This window comes from Podarcis pityusensis (genome assembly GCF_964106645.2).
Source record: "Podarcis pityusensis genome assembly, chromosome: 8".
Lineage (NCBI taxonomy): Eukaryota > Metazoa > Chordata > Lepidosauria > Squamata > Lacertidae > Podarcis > Podarcis pityusensis.
The window spans coordinates 37,686,161-37,712,603 of record NC_138033.1 but is presented as its reverse complement, the minus strand read 5'-3'; the positions used below and the strand labels follow the sequence as shown (position 1 = coordinate 37,712,603).

Sequence of the window (26,443 nt, the reverse complement as noted above, 5' to 3'; positions counted from 1 at the left end):
CTCCCCACATCTTTTCTGCCTGGGGTACTTGGCTTGCTCCTTTATCCCACAGAGTCTTTGGCCAAGCCTTGGAGTTAAATGCAGCTTCTAAGCCCCACTGCCCTCCAACCATCCTCCTCCTGCCACTAGGGTCCCACACCTGCATTTGTTTGCTTGCTGAAACACTGAAGATGAGAAAGGAAAGTCTCTTATGAGCAGCCACAGTAAAAATGTGGCCTGGGACTCTTAGTGACAAAACCACCAGCCTCAGACCCAGAAATGCTTTGGGTTGGGGTTGCATTTACAGTACTTTAAATCTATCTATCTATCTATCTATCTATCTATCTATCTATCTATCTATCTTGCTTTCTCATCCTTCAGACTCTACTGTTTCCCAAACAGCTACAAACTGCATTGAAGGGACGACAGCACTCAGTGTCTGACAGAAAACACTTGGCACAGACCAGGATCAGACTCCTTAATGAGCTCACGAGGAGGAGTGCCTCTCAGTGGCTCCCCCCACCCACCCTCCGCCAGCCAAAAAGGCCTTTCCACTGGGTTGGCTTATGTTTTCCTCGGGAAATTGTTTATTGATGTTATTCAGAATGGCAGACCATCAATGCAGTTGTTATGTTTACTGGACTTCCTGGGGCACTGTGGAAAATCCGTTTGCTGCTGTAATTAAAATAACTGCACGAAGGCCAAGTTTGAGAAAGCAGCAGCACTGCTGGTTCATATTTGCAAGGAAGAAGGTTTGCAGGCAGCTTGACAAAAGCTATTCCTGTTTGCAATCATTTCTACCATTTGCACTCTCTCTCCTACTTTCAGAAGAAGAATTAAACCACTGGCCAGATCCTTTTCTCCCCCAATCTCTGCAGACCAACTTTGACACCCAGTTGTCATTCAACTGCCATAATAATGATGCTTGATGATTGACAAGTGGATTATCCACAGGGGTAAGGAGAGATAACAAAAACAACCAGGCTTCAGCTCCCCACCCATCAGTTAGTGGGAAGTGAATTGAAGCCTGCCTTTTGTAGGGATCTACTGCACAAATGCGTTTCCCATGGGGAACTCACTCATGCAATTGAACCAAGCAGAACTGAACTGCCCACTGATCAGCTGACATCACCCAATTCATAGGTGTATGTGATTTTGGGGAAAAAGGCCATGAGAACCTAATTGGAACCTCTAGTAGGCCAAGACTGAAGGAAAAGCCACATCCTCAGGATAAGGCAGTGTGGAAGGGGGAGCTGAGGGCTTCCTCTCAAGTTGGGTGATTTCCGGCTTTGAAGATGGAGGAGTAGCACGCTCCCTGTGTGAGAACATTTTATTGAACTATATACCTGCAGTATGGAAATTATCAACGGGATAACAGAAATAGATTTTCCATGCCCTAATGGTGGCCAAGAGATTGATATTGAGGAATTGGAAAAATAAGGAAATGATACCGTTTAATCAATAGACTGACAATATGACATCACTGGCAATTTATGAACGGATTGCTTACAGGCAGACACAGACTCTATGGATATTGATATGATTAACATTTGGAATGAGTTTATACAAAATGCAGTAGGCTATTAACATTTACATAAGAACTAGGACAATAACACTATACCAATTTATACAAGAATGTATGGGAATATTGTATATTTTTTTGCGGGTTTTTTTTTCATATTTTCGCTTTTATGTGTATCTTTGTTGTTGTTTTTCTCCCTCTCACTTTTCCTTCTTTTTTTCTGTATCACTTTATTTCTTTTAACTGAAATCACCTTAATAAAATATAAATATCAGGGGGGAAAGTTGGGTGGCTGGCGCATCATCCAAATCAGAGTCATCCACAGGCTGACATTGGGAACCATATGTTGGTTTCAAGAGATTATAAACAATGTAAATAGCATATAATTGATACATTTTGATCCAGCCTTTACTTCATCATTGTCAGGGAACTGGGGGCTGAGAAGGGGGAAATGCTGGGAAAATACAGAGATAAGCCTCCGATCATTAGTAGTGGTACCTCATCAGGGGAGGACGACGACGAAGGGTTGTCAGGAAGCAATGAAGCAGAGAGGGGGGAGCAATTTCCGGGGCTTAGCTCTTCACGTAACAGAGGAAGGAAAAGGGGAGGGCTCTGGAAGTGGTTATGCTGGGGGAAACGAAAGCAGCAACCAGTTGCTGCATCTGATTCCAATGAGCCGGATGTGCTCTGAGAGCTCTGAGTGTAAATAGAAGAATGAACCAAATAAAACCTATAAAACTGGCTGGAGGCCCGGACTCTTATCTCTTCTAGCACCCACCAATCATTCCTGACAATCATGGGTCTCAGGGTGGTATCCATTAAGTTCCCAAGTATCTCCCATTGAGTCCCAGACCTGCTTAACCACTTAGTAGGGTGACTGTGTCATGTACCCATAGACAATGTCTTGGGAACATCAGACAAAATCCCAAAGGGAGGACTTATGATTGCTCTTACCTGATCAGGGTCTCATGATCCTCTGTCATGAAGGACCAGCGGTATTTTACAAGAAGGGGGCTGCAGTTGGTCATATTGATCTCACGGACAACTTCTGTGTCATTCAAGATGCAGCCAAAATTCAAATCCATCGTCTCAAAGTGTAGGTTAGGGAAACGCACTTCTCCCCGTAGGTTGATGTGGTCTACATGGGGATGCTCCAGGTAACGGAAAGTCAAGACTTCTTCTGCCACTCGGTTGTACAAGTCATCTCTGTAGAGAGGGTCAAACCTGATACAGAGGTCATGCATCTCCCCAACGTTCATAGTTAAGGCCTAAATCAGGAAAGAAATAAGTTTATTTTAAATAAATAAATAACTGATTGGTATCTGCCTACCACTGTAGTTCTTTGAAAATGACTTCTGCGTTTTCAGTCACTGGAGACTGTTTGCAGTGCTGTCTAGGACTGGACAGGTCACAACCAGCAGCCTGAACTGTACCCTGCAAAGGGCCTCTTACTTAGAGGCCTGAGGTGAAAAGAGACTCCTCATACCTGACAAGGTACTGGCAGCATTTCATGATCAGTATCACAGAGGGAAAAAGGTTCTTGCAAAGAGAGGAGAACATTGATTGGCAAAGACGAAACGTTTTTCAAAGTCAGAGGTTCGTACTGGGGATTCAGGCTATCATTGGGGTCCTGGCAGGGGAAAACAAAAACATTTGAGATGTATTAAAGAACAGAAAAAATATATATCCTGGTGTACATCACAGCACCAAGTGATCAACCAGAGGATCACCTTCCATCCCATCCTATCAAGCTCTTCCATATTCCATGATGAGAAATGACCTCCTCACAGGGATAGCGTTATGCTTTTAATAGCCAGCTACTTGGTACTAGAGGACACCAATTGTTCCCATTCACTGGGGGGTGGGGTAGAAGCTGATGTGATTCCATTCCCATTTATTTATTTATTTATTTATTCATTCATTCCATGAAATTTATACACTGCTTGATTGCAAAAAAACAAAACCCTCCAGGCGATTTACAAATAGATATATCAATAAAATTATCAATAAGAAAAGTTAAAATAACAATAGATTAAAACATATTAAAACTCACATCAGTTTTCTAAACATCTGGGTAGGCTTGTCTAAACAAAAATGTTTTTAGCAGGTGCTGGAAAGAGTACAACGAAGATGCCTGCCTGATATCGATAGGCAAGAATTTCCAAAGTTTAGGTAATAACAATTATTTTTATTATTTTATTATTTATACCCCGCCCAGCTGACTGGGTTGTCCCAGCCACTCGGGGCAGCTTCCAACATATATAAAATTTTTTTTTTTAAATTACACATTAAAAAGCTTCCCTATACAGGGCTGCCTTCAGATGTCTTCTGAAGGTTATATAGTTACTCATGTCCTTGACATCTGATGGGAGGGTGTTCCACAGGCTAGGTGCCACTACTGAGAAGGTACCATCACACTAAAAGATTGAGTTCTTACAAATGCAAAATGGGCACCTGTAACTATGCCAGTTCTATTGATCAAAGCAGTCAAGAGAACCATGTGTTAATTTTCAAAAGTTATATCTTCCACATTTCTAAAGCACCGTCAAAAACTCCTATTTTTTTCATATAATAATGTCTCTCGGAGGATCTGAATCACACAAGACAGGTATTAGCAATTTAAATCACTGGACTATCTAGTCCATAATATTGTCATATTCTGCCCCTTCCACAAAACTCCTCAGATGAAAATTGACCCTTTAAGTTTGTTTTGAAAATCTTACAGCTTTGATTTTATATTCATATTCACTTGAAGAATTTTTAAAGGGTTTTTTAATGTTGTAAGCTTAAATCTATTGCTGCTGATGCAGTTTCCACAATTCCTTCTAATTCCTTTGACATTGCATTTGCCTTATTTCTGAGATGAACCATCAGTTCCTTCCACGTTTCTGTAATAATTTCTTTAATTTAATGAGGATACCTTGAGCTGCAAATTCCTCTCAGCACTGCATTTGTATCTTTTTCTACCATGGCTTCGGCAGTCTTAATTGGGCCAAGCGCCATGCTGTCTCTCTGTTGGCTCATTGCCCTGGCTTCTCTGCAATGTTCTTGTGGCTTGAGAAAGTTTGTTAAACTGCCTTGTTTCGATTTCAGCATATTTATTGACATTCCCCCTTCTGAGCGGGGGTAAAAGCTTTCCAATTTTCTGAATTGATCAGCTGCTTTGAAGAGAAATTATATACCCAAGGGCAGGAGCTCCAGGTTACTCAGACATCTTGATTGCTGCTGATCATGGCCCTTTCTGTTCCTTCTTAGTAAATAATTTCTGTTATGAAGCCACATTTCAGCCCTGAGTTGGAGGAAGCTAAACAAGTTGCAAAATGACCTTTTGGCAAGCATTTTTTTGCAGGAGTGAAGGAAGGGCCTCTTTGAGCCTAGGAGTTGGGCTGATCTCTTTGGCAATCATGGTTTTGATGTGTTACGAGGTTGCCCATCTCTGCCTGCACAAACCTTCTATCAAAATGGAGGTGGCTGTCATTTTAGCTCCTGATGATGCCCAGAACATCTGAGCCTCTTTTGAACTAAAATGTGATTGATTGATTGAGTGTGTGTTTGCAGTTTCTGATCACAGCCCCACCCCCCTTTCCACGACCCACTCCATCCTCCATTCATTCCACTAAGCCCTTTGTAACATGCCAGTAAGCAGCCTGATGGCCAAAGCACTAACCTTCTCCACTTGGAATGTGATCTCTTTAGGGAAAATGTGTAGAATGGGTGCAATGAATTCACATATGACATCAACCTTCATGATAAGCTCCTTCCCAGATTGCTTCCCTATGATGGCATGACAGAGCAGCCTTTCCTTTACGACCTGTATGTGGAAAGAAGAGCACAGTTTTTTGCCAGAATAAAAGTGGTTGGGCCACTATGCCTGTGGTGCTTTCAGTGGACCCCTGGCCATGGGGCTCCCCGAAAACTATGCCTTGGCTACCATTTGGTTCCAGGCAAAAGAAGCATGAATTGCCAAATATGTAATTCTCTTTTGTAGAAGTTTGATTCCTGACAATTCCATATATCCTGAATTCTGCACCAGTTGGTGCCTAAGATGCCTGACCTTTAAAAGCAAATCATGGAAAGGTGATGATCATACCATCCTTCCACAAAAAGGTCGTATTGGTATCCAGTTGCAACATAACATTTCCCACAGAATTTTTTTTAAAAAAAACACCTTCTATATAGTAATAAATTAAATGGCTGTGAGAATCAAGGACATAATCAGCCATTTGTGTAAATGGTAGAGATGTACAAGCATGTCTCAATCTGTTCCAACATTCATCCATAATTTCATCTGATATTTTCTGTTCCACTGTGATTGGTTTATTGTGCACAAGTCTCACTACTGTTTCAATGTAACTTTTTACATATATTGCACAATAGATATGCATATCTCAGCCATCAACAGATATTTACAATGCAGCTGTGTTCCCTTTGAAAATTAATCAATTTCCAAAGGTGTAACTGTCAAACCTTTGCTTCAGAAAACCCAATAAAGAGTCTTGTGGCACTGTAAAGACAAAGCTAATGGCCAATCATTCTTCTTATTTCTTCTTTGGCGATCACTCGTAGCCAAGTAAGATTGTCTTCCATAAAAACGGTTTTAACAATGAGTCCGTAAGTGACTGTGGAGGCCAATTCTGGATCCACTGCAAACCTAGCCATGTCTACTCAAAAGTAAGTCTCATTGAATTCAGTGTGGCTTACTTCCATGTAAATGGATTAGGATTGCAGCCTTGCTGTGTTGATTTTAAAATTCAGTACTGTATAACCTTAATCCTGTCTCATTTTTCTCCTGCAGGCATTAGGGAAGGCATCAATACCCTGTTGATATTTTGCTCTTTGTGCCCTGGATTATATTAATTCCTGTGGGCATATTAGACATTTCACTCTAATGCCACTTATATTAGTCCTTTTTGTAATGTAACATTTTATTTCATGAATATGTATTTTATACAGAAAATGGTCTCTTGCTGTGATTTTACTCTCTCTCACACACACATAGGATGTAGGTTGAACATGGGTCAAGGTGGCCCTCAGCCTGAAAAAGGTTCGTCTCTCCTGGATTAAGCACTCTTGACAAAATAATTGAAAATTGAGCTTTGATCAGGCCTTGTAGAACTCTTCTTACATCAGTTATAAAAACCCATATATGATGTTTTGAGATTGACTATATGGTAGCTACAGTAACCCTTGGCAACAAGTAGTTGAAATGCAGCTGCTGCTACTATGGCAACTTGTGACATGGCAGCAATCCTTGAAAGAAGTTGGTTCATTTCCAAAAATAAGTAACTGAGAGCCCAAAATGCCCCCAACAAAGAGGTGAAAGTCTCTCTACCTTGGGAACATCAGAACAGCCTTCCAGCATCATGTCCATGCTTTTTCCTGGGGTCAGCTCCATCCTCAGTGGTTGAAGCTTAAAGAGCGGAAGTTCAGAGGACTTCTTCTTTGTGTTAGCACTGATGGGAGGGAGGGTGTTGCGCTGGCGGAATGGGGGGAAGCCTTCTGTCATCCAGTAGAGCTGATGCGTGCGGCGCCCGCGGTTAGTGATCTTGAAGCGATAGCAGCAGGAATCCAAGCTAGGAAAGGAGGGGCAGAGAGGGGCTAAATCTCAGGGCAGCAAATAAGAATGGTCTTTACTATATTTTGCGGAATATTTATTTAAGGGATTTAGATGCAACCCTTCAATATCAATATTTCCAGGGCAGCTGACAAGTTGAAGCAAACCATTTAAAACACCACACAAAACAAGATTAAAAACTAGAGGTGTACACTGCTCCCAAGATTTGATGCTCCCAAGCATCTCAGTTTGTTTGAGAGTTGCTCTATGTTTTTCCAAGGACCAAACTAGTAAGATCTGTTGAAAAGAAAGTTTCTCTATAATGGGGAATCTAAAAACGGCTCAAAATTATTTTTCTTTTCATTGAAGTGAAATTAAATTTGTTGGCATAGGGGTCCCTCCAGAGTAGATTACACCTATTACAGGTCGTATACTGATACACCCAGAAAGTTTTTGTTGTTAAAAGAAAAACTATTGTTTTCTGCCAGAACTGAAAACCATTTGCAGCTAAGGAGAAGAAGCCTGCCAAATGTCAGAATAATAGGTGTCGTGCTTTCCTGTCACAGAAGACTTTACCATTTTTTGAGTGGATATGATAGCAATCATAGTGGGGCAAAGGGTGAGGGTCCCAGGAAAGACAGCGGTATGTGAAATGTCACCTCCCAAGGAAGGACTGTTACCCCAAGAATCACTGGTGGGGATAGGTTTGTGATTTCCAGCAGGAATTTTTGGGGATACAACCTCATCTCTCTGGGAAAGAATTTTCTCTCCATTGACTGTCATGGGGGAAGGGGGTGATTGTGGAAACAACAGCATAGATGCATGTGAAAAATAACACCTTAAAATATTTACTTCAACATCCCTCTCACAGATCAGTGTTTAATCCCAGGCATCAGAAAATAAGAGGCTGGGATTAGGAGATAGACGCGTCTGTCAAAATGAAAAAATCCCCCATCCCTCCACCACTGCTTCCCACTTCAATGGAGGGCATTTCCCTAATTAGCTTGATTTTGCTTTTTATAAAATGAAGCCATCACTCTAAGGGCACCCATGTCCATAGAGCAACTTGTGATAATCGGAGGTCTCTAACCCAGCTCAATCCTGCTCATGTGAAAACCTCACCCAAATCACTCCCACTTGCCTCATAAAATAATTCAGAAAGCAACCCTCATAGAAACAAGAGGGAGAGAGCAGATAAAGCAGCATAATAAGGCAAAGATGGCCTCAAGGATGAAAAGGCAGCAAGGTTTCCAGACACACCTCCTTGAGAAGAGCATCCTACAGTGGTTTACCACCAGTGATAAAGCCTTTTCTCCGTCACCACCCATCTTACTTGACAGGGTAAAGGAACCTGCAGAATTACATCTAAAGTTTATCTCAGGGTATAGTGAGGTTCATGTTGCAGGAGGCAGTGCTCCACATAGCAAGCCATGAAGGACTTCAAAGGTAAGCATCAGTATTTTGAATTGTGCATGGAAATGGGTTCAAGAGTTGTTAAGTACTAGTGAATATTTTCCCACCACCTGGTCCAAGTTGAAAGCCTAGCAGTAATACTTGGAACTACTTGCAGTTTCCAAATAGTCTCCAAAAGCATCCCAACACACAGTGCACTGCAGTGACATAATATAGGGCTGAGTACAAAGCCCAAGGGAGCAGGTCATGCCAACTCCTAAGATTGTAAGTGCTTCTAGATCAACCTGGTCATCATGCCATGTTTACCTCAGTGGCAGCTACAAAATGTGAGATTAGTCATTATTTCAAGTATATCTACAGTTGTGAAGAGCTGTGCATACATTTTAGAGATGTTACTACCCATGCACTTTCCACAGTCAGTCATTTACAATGCATGCAGTGTAAGTGGGCACAGGACTGCCCAAGAATGAGTTATTTTTGCTTTCACAAAATGGAATTTGCTCTATGGTATTGAAGTATACATTGCCTTTACTTGTAGGTTGCCAAGGCATCATGACAAGAGCTCAAGGTTTCCATTTGCTTGTACTGCCCTATGAGAATTAAACGACTCATATCCTTTCATCCAAAAACAGAATACTATTTCCCACAAGCCACAAAGCCAGCCTACCTGAAGTGGGGTCCCAGGTCAATGGCTGGAGCAAAGGGTTTGTCTGTGACAATGGTGGTACCAATGCCAGTGGCCTGGATTGGGATGATGTAAGAATTGCTGTTCTCTATGCTCAGGTTAACTTTGTCCTGGAACAGCACGGTGTCATCCAGGTTAGCTATTAGCATTAGCGATATCTCATTCTCTGGAGGGACAATTCCTTTATTAGGCTCAATTCTCCACAGGGAATTACTTCGGGCCTGAAACACAATCCAAAAGCCAGTCTTAGCATCTATGTCTCACATGGCAAGGCATAAACTTATTTTTAAAAAGAAAGAAAGAAAGAAAGAAAGAAAGAGCGAGCCACTCAGATATACAGTAGTACTTAAAGCAGGAAACATTTTTCAAGAAATTCCACATATGTAAACCCAGATCAGAAGCCACCAAAAAGCATGTGACCATGGCTGCAAACTAGTGAGCTCACTTAGCAGAATTTGTGTTCTGTAGAGCAATGCATAGACTGTGAAACCAAACAAATATTAAGCTATTTATTAAAATAATTAAATGAGGATCACAACAGCACAAGCTTGGCACACATTTTAGAGACCTGGGGTGCTTTTCAAAAACTAGGAGGCTGTTAGAAGAGCTGAATTGTTATTGCATCAAGTAGAATTAATTCTCTTGATTCTCAGAACTTCAGACCATCAGAGCAAAGCCTCCCATTCTGTAGGACAGGCAGGAAGGTAGAAAAATGTTACAACAGGAAATAGAAAAATCACACAGCAAACAGATTATTCAGATTTGTTTATCAGTGTTTCTATTTATTGGTCACTTTCCTGCAAAACATAAATCACAATCAATAAAATAAAAGTCAACTATAAAAATCATCCTACATCTCATAAATAGCAGCAAAATTCTAGATGCAAAATCTTTGTATCTGCCCATCAACAGCTTGGAAGGAAGGCATTCCACTAAAGGGAAACCTTCACCTGACACCAAGAGGTAGCCCACCAGAGCCCAGGAATTATTGTGAGTGGGCACCACAATGAAGGTGGCCTTGCTCTTTCATCACCCAGGCATGCAAAATGGGCCTTTTCTCTCCTTGTGAGCAGATCTCAAGGGATGGGGAAGAAATATGCAGGAAAGTGTTTCAGCAAGCACAGCAGAGCCAAGCCATTTACAGGGCTTGAAAGGCAAATGCTAGAACTTTTAGTTCAGAAACCATGTAGCTGAACTACAGTAGTGGACACATTCTCTACATCTTGCTCTCACCAGCTGGGCAGGAACATTCTGTACTAGCTGCAGTTTCCATCTGCAGACGCAGCGCCACAGAGAGCCCCACATGCTCATTGCTGCAAAAGCCCCACATGCCATTCAGGAAGACTGAAGCATGGAGTGACTCCCCCAACCTTGAGGCAGCTCAGGTGGGGAATTGCTTACAGAGACCCTGGAGGCACCAGTCAGGCCCTGGCACTCAGTCAGGCCCTGATCCACATGCAGAAGATATAACAACAACAACAACAATAACAATTTATTATTTATACCCCACCCATCTGGCTGGGTTTCCTCAGCCACTCTGGGCAGCTTCCAACAAAATATTAAAATACAATAGTCTATTAAACATTAAAAGCTTATTTTTGTTTAATGTTTAATAGTCTAATGTTTAATAGACTATTGTATTAAAATACAATAGACTATTAAACATTAAAAGCTACAAATCTCTACAGTGCTCACCAGGTTACCTCCTATTCACAAAATCTTTGGTGGATCCCTTTCATTATGAGCAGAAGGTTGCCATGGGCAGAACAATACAACGGTGTGTGGATCTCAAACCTCCTCCTTGGAAGGCCTAGAAGCAGACCCCTTCCAAATTCTGTGCCATGTTTAATTATTATTATTATTATTCATTAAACTTGCATGCCATCCTTCACCCAAAGATCACAGGGCAGTTCACAACATAAAAATACAAAATAGGAACACAAAATACATAATAAAAAACAAAAACCAATAATCCCCCCTCCCACAAACACATTTAAAAGGACATTGAATGTGAATCAGCTGAAGGCCTGGTTAAAGAGAAACATTTTCACCTGGTGCCTTAAAGTATGTAATGAAGGTAACAGGTGAGCCTCCAAGGGAAGAGCATTCCACAAACAGAGAGCTACTACAGAAAAGTCCCATTCTTGTGTTGTCACTTTGCTCCAGTTGCTTCCCACCAGGGAAGGGCAGCCTGCCTCTGCCCACTGATGCACTAAACCATTCTTACTCTTGGGTTGATGGCTTCACTGGGTTTTGAAGCAGCATCCCAACCTGCTCTCTGTAGTTAGGTCAAACAAGTCTGTGACCATATTCTTCAGATAACTGCAGGACCATCCCAACTCTGCCAGATACAGTTTACATTTCCCGACCAATTCATATACACGGTTCTAGACCTTTACAGTTCACACTGGCAGTATCAGATAATAAAACACCTGGCTATCAAGTCCACCATCTTTGTGAAAATATAAAACCATTCCAAAAGTGGGCTGGTCTTCTGTGACCGCTTCACTGGCTGCACAACTGCTCTTCTGGTTAAATGTTGACAGTAATTAATAGAGAGGGAATGATCACTTCTGAAATTGCTCAGCAGTGCACTTGGCAGAGGAGGCACAGAGGCTGCCACACAGCTGTTAAGAGCACAGCTGGAGATGCCTCTCTCACTCCAAACAACACCCTCCCCTGACACCAATTCTTATGCTTGTGAAATTCGACAGGATTCAAGTGACTCTCTGCCCAGATGGCTAACAGCCTCAGTGACAGGTCATAGGAAGAAGGGCAGAGGATTAGGGAAGAGGTTGGTTTTTATTTCAGCCTTCTCTCTTTTTTTTTTTAAATGATATTTATTAAAAATTTTAGAATTACAGAAAGAAAAGAAAAAAGAAAAAGAAAAAGAAAAAAAACAAAGGAAAAACAAACCACAATCCAACACTACACATTGATAAAAGTCAAAATCAAAAAATAACACAACACAATCAAAAGACAAAAATAAGCCACAAACATTTTAAAAACAAATCCAATCTTCTCAAATCCTTAACTGTCATTACCTTCTTTCTTTGACCTCCTCACTCCTCCCTTTTTTTGTATCCTAGTTGTTAATTGTCACAGCAAATCCTTTCCATTTTTCATAATATTCTGTCATTACATTACCGTAGTCTATTTTAATCTTATCTTACTATAAAAGACCTTAAAACTTGAAACTTAGATCTTATTTATACCAATTTCTCATAACCATAATATTCTTACATAATTCTTTAAACATTTTTACTAAAGCCAAATAATTTCGTTCCAACATTTTTCTAGCATTCATCAATTTTATAAAACAATCCTAATAATTTTTTTTCCCTTCCAATCTTCATCCAGCGTCTCTTCCTCCTAGTCCCGGGTTTTGTCAGTCCTTTCTATCACACCAATCTAGCGCATTAACCTGGTAATCTAATGTCCGAGGCCCTTAAGTCTCTTCCATGTCCCTTCCACGGCTCTTCTTCATATTTATACCTGTACTTTACTTTGTCTCCTGCTCCTTTCACTCGTGGGAACTCCCACTTAACAGTGTTTTTGACCCTTCTCAACAAATCAGCCCCTTTTCCGTAGTCCACATTGAACTCCATTTGGTATTTAAAAACATGTTTCAAAGTCCCTCCAGAATTAAGAGCCCCCACAACCCCAAACATCTCACGGCCCATTGCCAGACTTGAAAAGTCCAAACATCCCTGCATGGGGGGGGGGTCTATCCAACCCCCCATTTCCAAACCAAACCAAACTTTATCTTTCCAAATCTGGCTTTTTCCAAGTTCATTTGTCAGATCTAAGAACTCATGTTCCTGCTGGGCCACAGCTCCCTCCATCTCTGGTGCCCAAGATTCAGCAACATCCTCTTCCCTCATCTGTTCTGTCAGAGCACACTCCTGATTTGATTCCTGGGTGGGCTCTATATAGTTTCCCACTACCTGTCCAAAATTTCTGATCACAGCAGTCATCACATCCGTCTTCTCATATAGCTGTTCCAGTAGGGCACTTGTTTTGCAGAAAGCATGCATCAGAGCTTCTGAATACATTGTTCTGCAAGGTCAGAAGTCTATTCCCACGATCGTAATCTGTTGCAGCTGCAAGCTCCCCGATTCAAAATTGGTAACAGTTTCACAGGCTCCCTCTAGGGGAAGAACTTCTATTTGTTCTTTTCTTTTAAAAGCAGATCTAACAACAAAGTTTCCTTTTTCAGATATTTTGTCAATATTTGTTCCTTTAAACAATATTTGTTCCTTTAAAATGCTAAGGGGAGCAGTGGAATCACTATGTTTCTCTTCTTTTAACTATCTGTCAAAAACGTTTGTCTCTGGTCAATGAGCTTCAAAGAATGTCAGTCCTGGCACCCCGCTCCCAGGATCAAGACGGCGGAAATTACTTTGCTTTACACTCTTTTCTGCAGGTTTAAACAGTCCGGGGAAAAAATCCCCCCTCTTCTCCTGCTTCCGAAGGGGGTTCAACAATTTTAAATGATGAAAGTTAATCCTTTACAAGCGATTTTCTGAACTCCAGTTTGCCATGTCTTTGCTTTAATCTATCTACAAGAAACGGAAGGCTGACTTCCTGTTTAGACCTTCCCGTTTCAGTGCCAAATTGAGATAAATTTCTTAGTCCAATTTTCCTTTCTACTCGCTGGTCATTATTTAAAGTCCAATTGTCCGAAATTTAAGTACTCACGGGTAATTGTTTTAAAAGCCAAATTGTCCCAGGAAAAAGGCAGCGCTCTCCGGCAATGGCTGTGCGGCTTCGCTCCACGGAAGAAGCAGTTGACTCTCAGCACCGCGCCACTTCCCCCTCTTCGCTCCGGAGCCCGTAAGTGGGTCCCTTTACGGGTTGGGGGGGCACTAAAGGTGCCCGCCGAGTCCCATGGTCACAGGCTTCATCCGCCTGTGATTTTTGTAAGGGTCCCCGCTTCGCCGTAGCGGGAAAGACCCATTTTCCGTGGAGCTGGTCCCTCCGGATCAGAAGGAATCCGCCATTACCGATGGCGCCACCCCAGAAGTTTTTTATTTCAGCCTTCTCAACAACATCCTTGGCTAAAGAAACATTTTTTGGAAGAGTGATAAAATTGTACTTCACACACATGACCTCTGTAATCCTTACAACCACCTGGTTAAGGCAACTGTAATTATTATCCCCAAATTACAGATAGGAGACTGATGGCATTATCTTGTTTAAGGGCACCTTGTAAGGTGAGGCTAAGATTTGCACCAAGAACTTCCAGCTCATAGCTTATCCTTTTAGTACAGTATGTATCTGTCACGTGCAAAATTCTCTGTACAAAACACTCTGTAGGTGGTTCCTTCCTTCTTCACCACTTACTTTAACTCATTTTTTTTCTGAAGGAAAGTGAGAAGGGACCTATCCAAGCTTCCCAGCTTTACATCCAACATCCTTATCCCCTGGGCCACTTGCAGACTCTCAGCAGAAAGGCTTGTAGAGAATGCCTTGCTTCTGCTTACCAAGGGATGTAAATCACACCAGCAGAGCTCAGTGACCATCCCTACTATAAGGAAGAAAGGGGAAATGGCAAGAAGGTATGGTCGGGAGACAATAGGAGCATCAAGTTATATCAGTGAAGGTCTCATGCATTTGGAGGCCACCCAGAAACACAAGAGTGCAACCACATCCAATGACCTTTCAGCTCAAGATGGTTTAATGAGACGCCTTCACATAAAACCAGACCACAGGCTATTATAGATACAATTCCTTTCCGTTCACAGTTTTCATTAGAAACCATGCCACACTCTGCTTACCATCTGTGCCTCAAATGGTGCAGGAATAACAGATTGATTGGAAAGATAGAGCACCCGAGAAACATCCTTTAAAACCTGGATGGAGCCGAAGTCTAGTTTAGCAGGATGCACATAAACGACAGGGCCTTCTCCAAAGGACACAAGCTGGATCGTCTGTCACAGAGAATAATAGGAAACAGGAAACAAAGATGAAAAGTCAGCATCAGGCTCTGGCTGTTGAAAGGGAGATGGGACTGTACTAAGGCCTTGGGTAGCCAATGTGGTGCCCTTCAGAAGTGGTTGGGCTCAATCCCCCATCACCCCTGGCCATGAGTCATGCTGGCTGGGGATGCTGGACTCCCAACAACATCTGGAAGGCATCTCATTGTCTGCCTCTATTCAAAGAGATCTTCAGGCTGATAAGATTTGGCTCAGTTAGAGGTCCCCACCTAAGCTGAGTACAGACCTTGGCCCTGCATTTTCAACCCTAAGGCCTCAGTTCAAAATAAATACTGCTGCTGGACTCCACTTGAGAGTCTGACTGCTCTTGCCCTTCACATGCTCACCAATATAATATAGGCAGACAGTCCTTTTGCACATTAAAAGCCCACCTGACGTGAATAAAAAGGATTGATTTTGCAGACTCCAAAATGCATTTGCACAGGACTTTGTTTGCTAGCTGCTTGATAAGAAAAAGGAAGTTTGCTATCAGTCTCAATGATCTTGTTAACTGGTCCACAGTGACAATAAAAGGCCAATTCTGCCAGAGGCAAGCCCTACTTGGGCTGGTTTATCCTCTAATCTTGACCTATCCCAGTGCCAAGCAGCCTGCCCCAAAGTGTGATCTGCTAGTGTTTTAATGTATTTTTAGTATTTTGTTTGAAGCCACCCAGAGTGGCGGGGAAACCCAGCCAGATGGGCCGATGATGATGATGATGATGATGATTAAATAAATAATAACTATTATTACTAGCAGTGAAATGACAAAGCCCAGAGCATGAACAGAACATGCAACAAAGAAGGCAGTTTATGAAAAGCAGGAGGAAGATTTTGCATGCACCAGCCAGATGTGATACAGAAGGATACTGCAGTTCAATAATCTCTATTTAAAAGGCACTCATAAAAATGAAACAAATTAGTAAGCTGAAAAGACTCCATAATGGGAGCAAGAACTGTATACCCTACTTTGTCATAAATTTGTCTCTGCTTATCATGTGTTTCCATTATATCATAATGCTGAACTCTGTCCTGCTCCAGCACCAACAAACATTTCTTTTGTGCTTAACTCACATTTCAGGTCTGGAGGAAAAATACTTTCCCATTCATGTTTCCATTTAGAATAGGAGAAAGCAGGGGCGGGGGCCTGCAGTCACTTCTTTTTAACTTAAAGAGCCAGACTTTCAGTCTCTTCCTCGTTCCTGATGGGAATGGACATTTGCTGCCAAGGGCTATAGGCACATGACTGCCCCTCAAAGGCCTTCCTTTCTGAATCTGGTAAGGTGTGGATGTCCTAGACTTAGAGAATTTGGCATCTCTCTCAAATATATTGTTTAGATTTCTGGCTAGGAAGAGCATAAATAAATGGCTTGGCTGGCCTTGATGAACTGTGGCTTTTAACAGTGCAAAATCACCTGGGGCAACTGTTGCTTCTCAATTTCATGTTCAAAAATAGCTCAAGAATTGTGGATTGTGGCCAGAAATCCTCATTTCTGCAATATACAAATATCCCAGAGACATACTAGTTCTGAGCATGCACACATTACAAAGAAGTGGACTTGTTACCATATACAACCCATTTCCCTGAGCATTTTTAGAGTGCAAAGGGGTGGGAGTAGGCAGGGGAGAAGACCTCCTTCATTTAGTTCACTCACCAGTGGAAAGACTTCATTCCCAAAGACAGCAATGAAGGCTACTGCCTCCTGCTGCCCTTTCTCCTGGACTTCCAAGGCCAAGGGGATCTCAACAGTGGAATGAGGCTGAATGATACCACAAGGCAAAGGACTGGAATGCAAGACGGTGAGGGACTTCTCATATTCCTGGATGGAGATAAAAGCATCACACCAAACCTTCAGAGAGAGCTGCTTCATACTTTTCACTAGCTAAGCTGTCAACATCTTCTCAGTGAAGAAACCTATTTATTTCATCTGTTTGGACATCTTTTTTGTTTTTTAAAGATCTTGATAACAAAACACTCAGTTTCAGACCGTTGGTGTCATGTCAGGGCTCTTCATGATTTTGGGTAGCTTAACAGCTCCAACTAAGAAGATTCAAATATTCTAAAATCAAATAAAATCATCCAGGAACTGTGATAACTGGACATTTCCTCTCTACTCCCAGCTTTATCTGTAGGCTTCCTCAGGGCCTTTAAAATACAATAGAAACAACTGAACTAACCTGGGGAAGAACACCATAGCACCCTGGAAGATCACTTTCATTAACAAGTTTCACCATCTGCTGGTATGGGAACTTCAAGAAACAACGTCCAAAATTCAGGATGGGATTAGCCACATGCAGTGGAGGTGTGCTGCATCTAGTCAGTTACATGAGCAAATAAACAGAGAGGAAAGCTTGCTTAGATCTGACCCATACTGAGGAGGCAGAGAATAACAACTACTCATCTATCATTACAAAGAAGATGCTCATCATCAGCCATGTGGCCACTAGAATTCAGAAAGGCCAAGTTCCTAGTACACCATCTCAAAGCAGATCCAAAGTGAAGACGATAGACACAGACCCTCACTTGGCAATAAGAGGGATCGAGAGGGATCTTGCCCTGCACAATTTGTTAACAGCCTGGCTTTCCTGGCCTTTTGAGTGTTAAGTGTCCTGCTGCACAGAATGTCAGATATGGCCTGGAAAATGTGGGATAACCAACCTCATATTACCAACATACTTATGTCTAATTAATACATGAAGGGTTTAATACCATAGAGTAAGCTGTCCTGCCATGCTTAGCTATATCCACTCCCCTCACCTTGGAAGGGACTAGGTAATTAAGACTTTGTTTGCCTTCCGGTCTATCTGAGAAGCTCAGCATGTAAAGAGATCTGAGCTGGTTGCTCCAAGCTCAGACCACATGGCTCCAACAGGCCATTGTTCTGTTCCTATACTAATAATTTAGGAACTTTCACCGCTGTAACTAAGTCAGGTTTTACTGCCTGTGCAACTTTTTCTGAATGCTGTATAGAAAAGCATATGAACCTGGCCTTTGGAGAGTTTGTATGTTAACCATTTTTAACTCACCAAAAGTATGGTCTTTTTCTATGCTGGGGGAAAAGGGGACTATTTTGGAACTCATAAGGGCACATTTTAAAGGTCTAATGGTCTATATGTCCACACTTTACTTTGCTGCAGTCTGAAGATGCATTTGGCTGGTAGCTTATCCTAATATATGAACAACTTTGTTTTAAACACTTGGAAGGGGACAGGAGACTCAGATGCGGGGTCCTGGTGACATCATGCAGTACTGCTGACTTGTTCAAGATATTGGCCTTGGAGGAGCTGCTCTAGCAGGGATCTTTTTGCCTTTCACTTTTCTGCTGAAAGAAAGCCAGGTTGTTTTCCTCAAGATCCTGTTGGAATTTTTAGCACTGTCCATTTCTGTACATCCAGGGCTGACTTACCAGAGGCAGTGTGAAAGTGCTTTTTGAAACCAGGACTTAAAGTGCACAGAGGGAAGAGAAAGCAAAGAAATAAAGCAAGACAGAGGTGACAGGTCTTGCAATTTTCAGGTTGCTCTTACTGAAGCAGTCACAAACTCCTTCTTATGTTGCATCTTGCTGTACCCAGATACTCAAACAATGGCAATTATGCTGTTGCAATACCCATCTCATTCAGAATTGGCACAAAGGATGGGGTCAGCACAACACACATGATTCCAGCAAAGACAGCAATCAAAGTAGCAATACCTCGCTGTGATTGGGAGAGCCAGTACATCTTCTCCACTCCCCTTCACATCCACTACTAGTGCTGTTTCATACGTCTTCACAGTGTTGGAACATAAGGTCACCTGCCATGGGAAAAGGAAGAAAGAATTCAGGTTACAGGAACAAGGTTCATAACCTTGTGATTGACCAGCCCAAATCCCAACCCCCCCAAAGGCAGGCATGTAAAAAAAATATAAGAAGAGTAGCCCTGGGATGTTGGGGCACAGAAAAAAGGGGTAAGGATTGCGACAAAATGTTTCTGATGGCGACATGCCCTAACAATCTTCAAAGCACTGTGGGCCAGTTCTCACCCAGCACAACCAATGTAAGATGTTTCACTAGCATTGTTTCTTTGATGCCTTCAGCAGCCAAAGGTGAATGAACATCAAAGTGGGAGAAACAATGAAGCCAGCAGTGAATAGAAGAAACTGAGCATTACCTATTGATCATACTGGTGAGCATATAAAATGTATTTGGGTGAATTTTGGTTGGGGAAGAGGGCTCTGAAAGGCTGATAATAAACAGAATTAAGTGGTCATGCCCAATTTTCTGTCCTGGCCACATCCATTTTACCATGTGGTCTTCAGAGGCTTGAAAATCTCCCCCTCAAATTTTCAGGGGCTGATTTTGCTCAACATATTTTGGGGGCTGTGGGCTCATTTGCAAAACAAAGAAAGAGGCAGGGGTACCATCATCATCACCCACAAACAAGCACACAAGACAACCTATTTTATTGATTACAATGAAATGCTTCTTTCAAGTTTAATTTCAGTGGGGGGAGTGTATCCTGTGGGCACCAGGGAAAGTCTCAGCAGCTGCATGTGTGTCTATGGGTTCCACACTGGTAACCCCTGATTTGGGGAGACAGGTGCACAGCAGAAATAAGCTGTATCTTTAAAAGTTTGGTCACCTTAATATCGATACCTACCAGTTTGGTTTTTTAAACAACCCTAACCTCCATGTGAGGGCAGATACTTCCCTTGAATGAATGGGGATTAGTCACCCTGTGAGATGTGTGCTCTTAGCTGATGCACTACTTAGAAAGATGAATGTATAGCTTCCTAGCCAACTATCTGCATGGAGTGTGAATGGGTGAGAGAACTGTGTCCTCTGATGATCCCATTATATGATGGCTATCCTCTGTGAACTGTCATCTCTGATTGATTGACTCAGGTTGATCCCATCTTCTCCCAACTATATTGTTCTATTAAAAGGGGGCTGTGAGTTCTCAGTGCTGTATAGGTAATAGATATGGAAATGTGAAAATCAGTAAGAGAGACACAACTTCTACCTTTGAGACCTAGAGTGCACTCAATCAACAGACTTATTATTATTCTCCTTCTCCTATCCAGCCCCCTCTGTACTCACACAGGCAACATGAACTCACAGAGGCAACATGAACTATTTTTCTGCCCTCTTCCTGACCATCATTGGGGACACAGGAAGCAAGATATTTACACTGTCATTCTTTGTTCTTTTCTTTGTTCATGTTTCTCTCTAAATGTCTGTAAACTCTGATTTCCTCAATAAAACTATTTTACTTCATAATTATAATTCTGTGCCAGGGGTAAATTCATACTCAACCCTACTCACATTGCTACTGGTTCCCAGTAGCTACTGGTTCTTGCACCTCCCTCAATTAAAGGGAGTTCTTTTGAAAGGAGTGTTGGACAGACACATCTTAAATATTGGCGACCTGTTTACTTCAATTGTAAGAAGAGCAAGACAGTGGCAGCTTTATGAGGAAAGATTTTTGTGCTCCTTAAAATGGTTGGAGGTCCCAAGTAACCCCAGCTTTTGCCCCCCAAGCCATGAGGGGTGATGCAACCTTAATACAGTGATGGCAGAGAAAAAGGAGTTTAACATAAATGGGGGCAAAGATGGCACGAGAGACATTCTGTAAGGAGCATCATTATGTGGCCTCAAACAGCACAGAGCAGAGTTTGAACATGCATTATTTTTGCAGGACGAAAAGACAGAAAAGGCCAAGTCCTGAAGATGCTACAAATGAAGCAGGAGTTGGCAGCCCTTTGGATATAGGAGGGGAATTCTCTCTCTTTTCATTTGAGGTCACTGGCCAGTTTCTCCAAGCTTTTCCACTGAGAACAGTATGAACATTACTGTAACTTAAATTGACTTTCAAGTGAGTGATTCTGCAACTCAATAATTGCCTCATAGCTTAGTAAGCCTTTATAATACAATCTATCCTCAGCACAAGTCCTATAATCAATTTGCTGTACTTCAAGATCCACCTGCTCCTCACTGAGGACAAACAGCAGCATAAGTGGCACTGTACCTGGATGTCCATGAGTCCTTGTGAGCGGATGGTGCCTCGGTTGGGAGTGATGGTAAATTCTTTGGGCTTTGCCCCTCCACTGCGTGCCTTCCTCCACGTTGGCCTTGATATGTCAGAGGCTTGATGCTCACTCATGACACTTGGCTCCCCAGTGCCATCTCCTGGGACACGAAGGTCAAAGGTCATGGGCACCAAAGAGGTGTTGATGAGACAGCAGGACAGGGTGTGAGGGAAACCTGCAAGAGAATGTTTTCACCCAACAGGAATTGTGAAGGAGCTTCATGAAGGCACTGAAAGTGACCCAAAAGGACAGTCATTTGGACTCCTCCACACAGTCAACTTTTCTTTTAGGAAAAGGAGTTTGTGCCAACGGCCCACACAGCAAGTGAACAGGCCCATGTCATATAGCAACAGTCCCTCCTCAATGCGTAGAAACAACTCTTCATCTAGAGGTATAGGTGTTCTGAAGGAATAACCATACATGGTTTGCAAGGACAGTGGGGTTCCTAAATGACACTCCAAGCCATATGCTAGAAGGGAAGGCAACCCTCCACCCACTTCTCAAAGCTAATTTCCAATCTACACAGTTGTCAATCTAAAAGTAATTCCTAAGCCCATATATAGTAGTGAGTCAAGATCTGCTCAGTAGAAGTTCAATGAAATCCTTAGCAAGGCGTTCTAGAACCTAGAAGCAGCCAGTGATAAGGTCCTCTCTTGAGTTCCTGCCAAATGTGCTTCAGAGGTTGGTGGGACAGAGCAAAAGGCTCCTGAGGGTCTTAAAAGCTGGGCAAGCTCAAGTGGGAGAAAAGGAGACTACCTGGTCCCAAGTCGTGTGTGTGGAACACTTTGAATTGTTCGTGGAAATTGATTATTAGCAAACAAAGTTGGTATAGCCTAGGAGCCACATGCTCTGAATTACTCTTAACCCAAGACAACTCCAGGATAAGCATAAATGGGCACAAAAGGTAGATCAATACAAATAGGTACAATAGGCATAAGTAAAAAAATATTCATACTAACAGTTTAACATAAGAGATTAACAAAATGTCATGAAACATAGAAATAGAACTATAAAAACTACCATGCAAACTATGTCACGCATCACAAAAAAAGATTGTCTTGTTGGTGCCACTTGAAGTATGTTGTCCACAGGCATACCTCATTTTATTGCATTTCACTTTATTGTGCTTTGCAGATACTGCTCCTTATGAGGATGTGGGTACAGCTGCAGGCAACCCAGCCACTTCCAGAGGAAGGAAGGCCACCCCCCACCTGCCACTACCCCTCTCCTGGGCATGGCAGTGGAGCTGGCAAGGGCTATATCCGGGTTTCCTCCCTCCAACCTCTGCAGCTAGGTGGGCCTGGATTAGTATACAGTATGGTGTAAACATAATTTTTATATGCACTGGGAAACAAAATAAATTGTGTGACTCATTTTATTGCAATATTACTTTAGTGTGGTGTTCTGGAAAAGAACCTTCAGTATCTCCAAGATGTGTCTGTATTTGCAAATGAGAGCACCCCGCTCAACTTTGGAATGCCCTCCCCACTCAGGGCTTTTTCTTTTAAAATACATCACATACTTCCACTACAGATGGCACTCAGAGCAGGGCCTTGATCAAAGATCTTAAGACATGGGAAGAGGAACTCCGCCATGTATTTGGGTCTCAGGCTTTCTAAGGTTTTAAAAGGGCCAGCACTCGGAATTGGGCTCGGAAGCAAAGAAGCAGCCAATGCAGTTCTTTCAAAATTGATTCAATGAACCTACCTGGTTCTTCAAAATTCTGGGATTTGAGTTCTGCACTAATGGAAGCTTCCAAGTCATCTTTAAGGGAAGCCTCATATATAAAGCCTTTACAAATGATCCAGACATGAGGTTATCAATGTACTGATCACCATGACCATTCCTGTCTGGCTACAACATTCTGAACCAGCTGGAATTTCCAAACACTCTTCAAAGGCAGCTCTCTAGGTAGGCCAGCCAGCAGCCAAGGCATCAAAAAGGACTCGATTGGATTTTTATTTTTAATTTATTCATAAAAAACAAAGAGGTGAGAGCTAAAATGAAATGGTGTTGAGTGCTGGAAAATGTGCAGAAAAAGTAATGAGTTCTCTTGAATAACAGGAATATGGGGCAGGATGGGGCAGGTTATGGTGGATATCAAGCACCAATTATGCCTTCAGCCACACCACTATTGATTTCACATTTAAACGTCAGATTGCCTTTAATGAGGCTGGGACAGAGGAGCCAGGATCAACACTGGAATGGAAATTATCTGAAATAACGAGTTAAGAATATATTGGGGAAGATGAGTTTGCAGCAGGAAGAAGGAAACAAATACAGGCCTACAAGGAGAACAGGGGGGGTTGAATAGCTACATTAGCAATGGGAACATAACAAGAGGATCAGACCAACAGTCCACCTAGTCCAGTCACAGTGGTCAGGCAGATGCCCCTGGAAGTCCATAAGATGGAAAGACAGCTGTCCTTTCCTAATTGATTTGATGGTTTTTAGAGCTGGAACCCCCAAGGTTCAGAGGCAGTCCATTTAGCTATCATATTAATCGGTTTTGAAAAACATTAATTGGTCTTTTTTATTATTCAAAGCCAGTGACCGTCATTTGTTCGTGCAATAATGAATTCCACAAGGAAATTATGCATTGCCTGAAGTGGTACTTTATTTGGTCTTTCCTGAAACTAATCCCAGTCAACCCTAATCCTTCCTAAAGATTATCATACATATATATATATATATATATATATATATATATATATATAATTTCCCTAGCTCTTGGTTCTTCACCACCCCCATCTCATTGACTTTTGTTAGGCTCTCTTAGAACAGCTTCCACCTCTTTCTTCAAAACCCACCTTAAAACTCACTTCGCAATCACCATTTCCTGGAGAAGAACCAATGCCTCACTTTGAGCACACTCTCAGCTGCCCTTACCTAGCCCTCCCCATCCTATTATTTCTACTCCTGCCATATGCATGCTCTAAGGCTGGTACTCCCTACAGTAGGTGGCCATGCTGGCTAGGGCTGATGGGAGTACTGGTCCAAAACAGCTGGAAGGCCACAAAAGTTGGCGAAGGCTACTCTAAGTCATCTGGGTATGAAGGGACAAACCCATCACGATTTCCATGCACTGCTCTTTGTGAGCACCTGGGTGGTGGCCCTTAGTAGGAAACAGAACACTGGAGTATTAGATGGATGTTGGTCTGATTGAGCAACACATTTATTATGACCTTAAAGCCAGTCTCGCCTACAAGTAGGATTCACAACTGGCCTTGTTTTTAAAGAAATCTAACTAATAATTATAATTTATTATTATACAACTACTACTACTACTGCTACTACTACTACTACTACTACTACAAAAATCCAGAAATAGTGCAAACTTACCAAAGGAGACATCCCCAAAATCGAGGGATGGGACATTGAAATGAAATGTCGGTCCAATGACGCAGCCCCTGAAAGAGAAAACAGAGACTCCTTTGTAACAGGACTCAAAGAAAAGTCACCTTTAGTTGAAGTAGTTAGCAGAACTTTTAGGGCCAAAGGCTCCCATCCTGCCTTTGCAACACAGAAGTGTGGTTGTCAGGGGACCAAGGGAGAGAGTTATGCTTGAATTGTTGTGGAATACAGAATCTAACGTCAGATGCATTTGGATATACATGCACATGTGCACATATGTGCACACACACTCATCTGTGTCCCAGACTACAGCTCAAGACAGCAGTAGAGAACTGGGACCTCCACTGTCTGCATAACCTCCTTCTTGAGTTATGAATGTGATGGACCTCAGAAAGTGAGTTGTCTGTATAGCTTTGTGTGTCTGTATCTCTACAAAAATGTTTTCTTTTTAAACATCAGTTTTACCTCGAAACTTCCCTAAGGATATGCTTGAAACTCATTGACATCGTTTCTCCAGCTTACCTAATCACTAAGATCACAGGCTGGGGAGATCCATTCACACTGAATTTGAACTCTTCAAAGAACTGTCCCAGGATAGTACAGCTGAAGGTGACCTGAATGGCCTGGTGGCCTCCTGGCTCAATTATTCCTTCACTGGGCTGAAATGTGAAACAGGCACCCAGGGCCGTGGATGGCCATATCAGGCTGAAGAGGGCATCAATAGCTCCTTTGTTAGAAAGGATGGCCTGCAGCAAGGGAGAGGAGAAGATGAAAACAATCTTAATTCTCAAAGAAGCAACTCATTTACATTTCTGTTAAAACTGGTGCTGCTGTCTCCAACTTCCATTCTATTGTTACCGTCATCACAGATGTATAGATTACATAATCCTTGGCTAGGAATGTGGGAGGTTGGCTTCTGTGAACCAAAGGTAGATAAGTGTTGGACTTTAGACAGGGAGATCTGAGTTCAAAACCTCACTCAGCTATGACTCTGACTGGATGGCCTTGGATGGCCCTGTTTCTCTTAGCCTAAGTGACCTCAAAGCATAAAACAATGTGAATGCCCTAAGCTCATGGAAGGAAGGCAGAGCACAGCTCTGATGAATAACAGGACTCACCTCATAACTGTGGGCTGAGCCAACAAAAATTTTCCCAACATCCAGCTGGTCAAAGTTGAAAAGCAGCTTGGGGGCCATGGCTTCTCCTTTGATGCGCAGAGGGAGCCGGGTCTCTCGCCCTGAGAAGATGAGACTCTACCTTTAGGATATGAACTCAAAAGATACTGAGTGGAAGGAAGCACTAAAGCAAAAAAGTGAAACTGGACTGACAGAAATAGTTGAAATAACAGCTAGGGTCTTGTCTGACCATCAGGACTGTTTTGCACAAGTTGTAATTTCAAAGTTACATCAATTTCTGAAAAAGCATGAAAATGTAATGTTGGGATATTCTAATGAATGCATCAAACTCAAGAGAAATGGTGCAGAGAGGACTAAAACTCAGAAGCAGGTCCATACTTTGAGCACCTGAATAGACAGATATATAGCCAGAAAGCCAACTCAAGCAAGGCAAGTTCTGATTTACTTGGAGTCCTGAATCCATCATGTTGCCTATACCTTCAGTGTTACTACATACTCTAATGTTACTACTTTGGTTTGAGCCCAACACAGTAGGAGGAAGAGCTCTGCTCAAAAGGCAAAGCTCCTGGTTAATAATAACTGAGTCTTTCTGGTGGGCTTTCCAGGGAAGTATCACTCCCCCTGGTCTTTAGATGAAAGTATATATACTTTATAGAAGAAGAAAAAACACACTGTGTAAGTGGATGCTTTAATTTGTAGTCTGTGTGGCACATCCATTTGTTGAATCCTCTGCTTTAGCCCTTAAAAAGTTCCTGTTC

At 42.2% G+C, this 26,443-nt stretch overlaps 1 protein-coding gene across 3 annotated transcripts in view; it reads right to left on the bottom strand.

Annotated features, from left to right (window-relative positions):
• HYDIN (HYDIN axonemal central pair apparatus protein) overlaps positions 1–26,443 on the bottom strand; it is a 133,865-nt gene that overhangs the window by 78,921 nt on the left and 28,501 nt on the right. For all 3 annotated transcript variants that reach the window (XM_081016867.1, XM_081016868.1, XM_081016869.1), the window contains 13 exons: positions 25,668–25,786; positions 25,072–25,295; positions 24,538–24,605; positions 21,135–21,370; positions 18,821–18,921; positions 17,307–17,442; positions 16,784–16,948; positions 14,934–15,086; positions 9,136–9,374; positions 6,834–7,074; positions 5,169–5,312; positions 2,988–3,131; positions 2,456–2,769 (listed from right to left, as the gene is read on the bottom strand). In XM_081016867.1, coding sequence (XP_080872993.1) covers positions 2,456–2,769; positions 2,988–3,131; positions 5,169–5,312; positions 6,834–7,074; positions 9,136–9,374; positions 14,934–15,086; positions 16,784–16,948; positions 17,307–17,442; positions 18,821–18,921; positions 21,135–21,370; positions 24,538–24,605; positions 25,072–25,295; positions 25,668–25,786 — 2,284 coding nt within the window. The remainder of the gene's footprint in view (positions 1–2,455; positions 2,770–2,987; positions 3,132–5,168; positions 5,313–6,833; positions 7,075–9,135; positions 9,375–14,933; positions 15,087–16,783; positions 16,949–17,306; positions 17,443–18,820; positions 18,922–21,134; positions 21,371–24,537; positions 24,606–25,071; positions 25,296–25,667; positions 25,787–26,443) is intronic.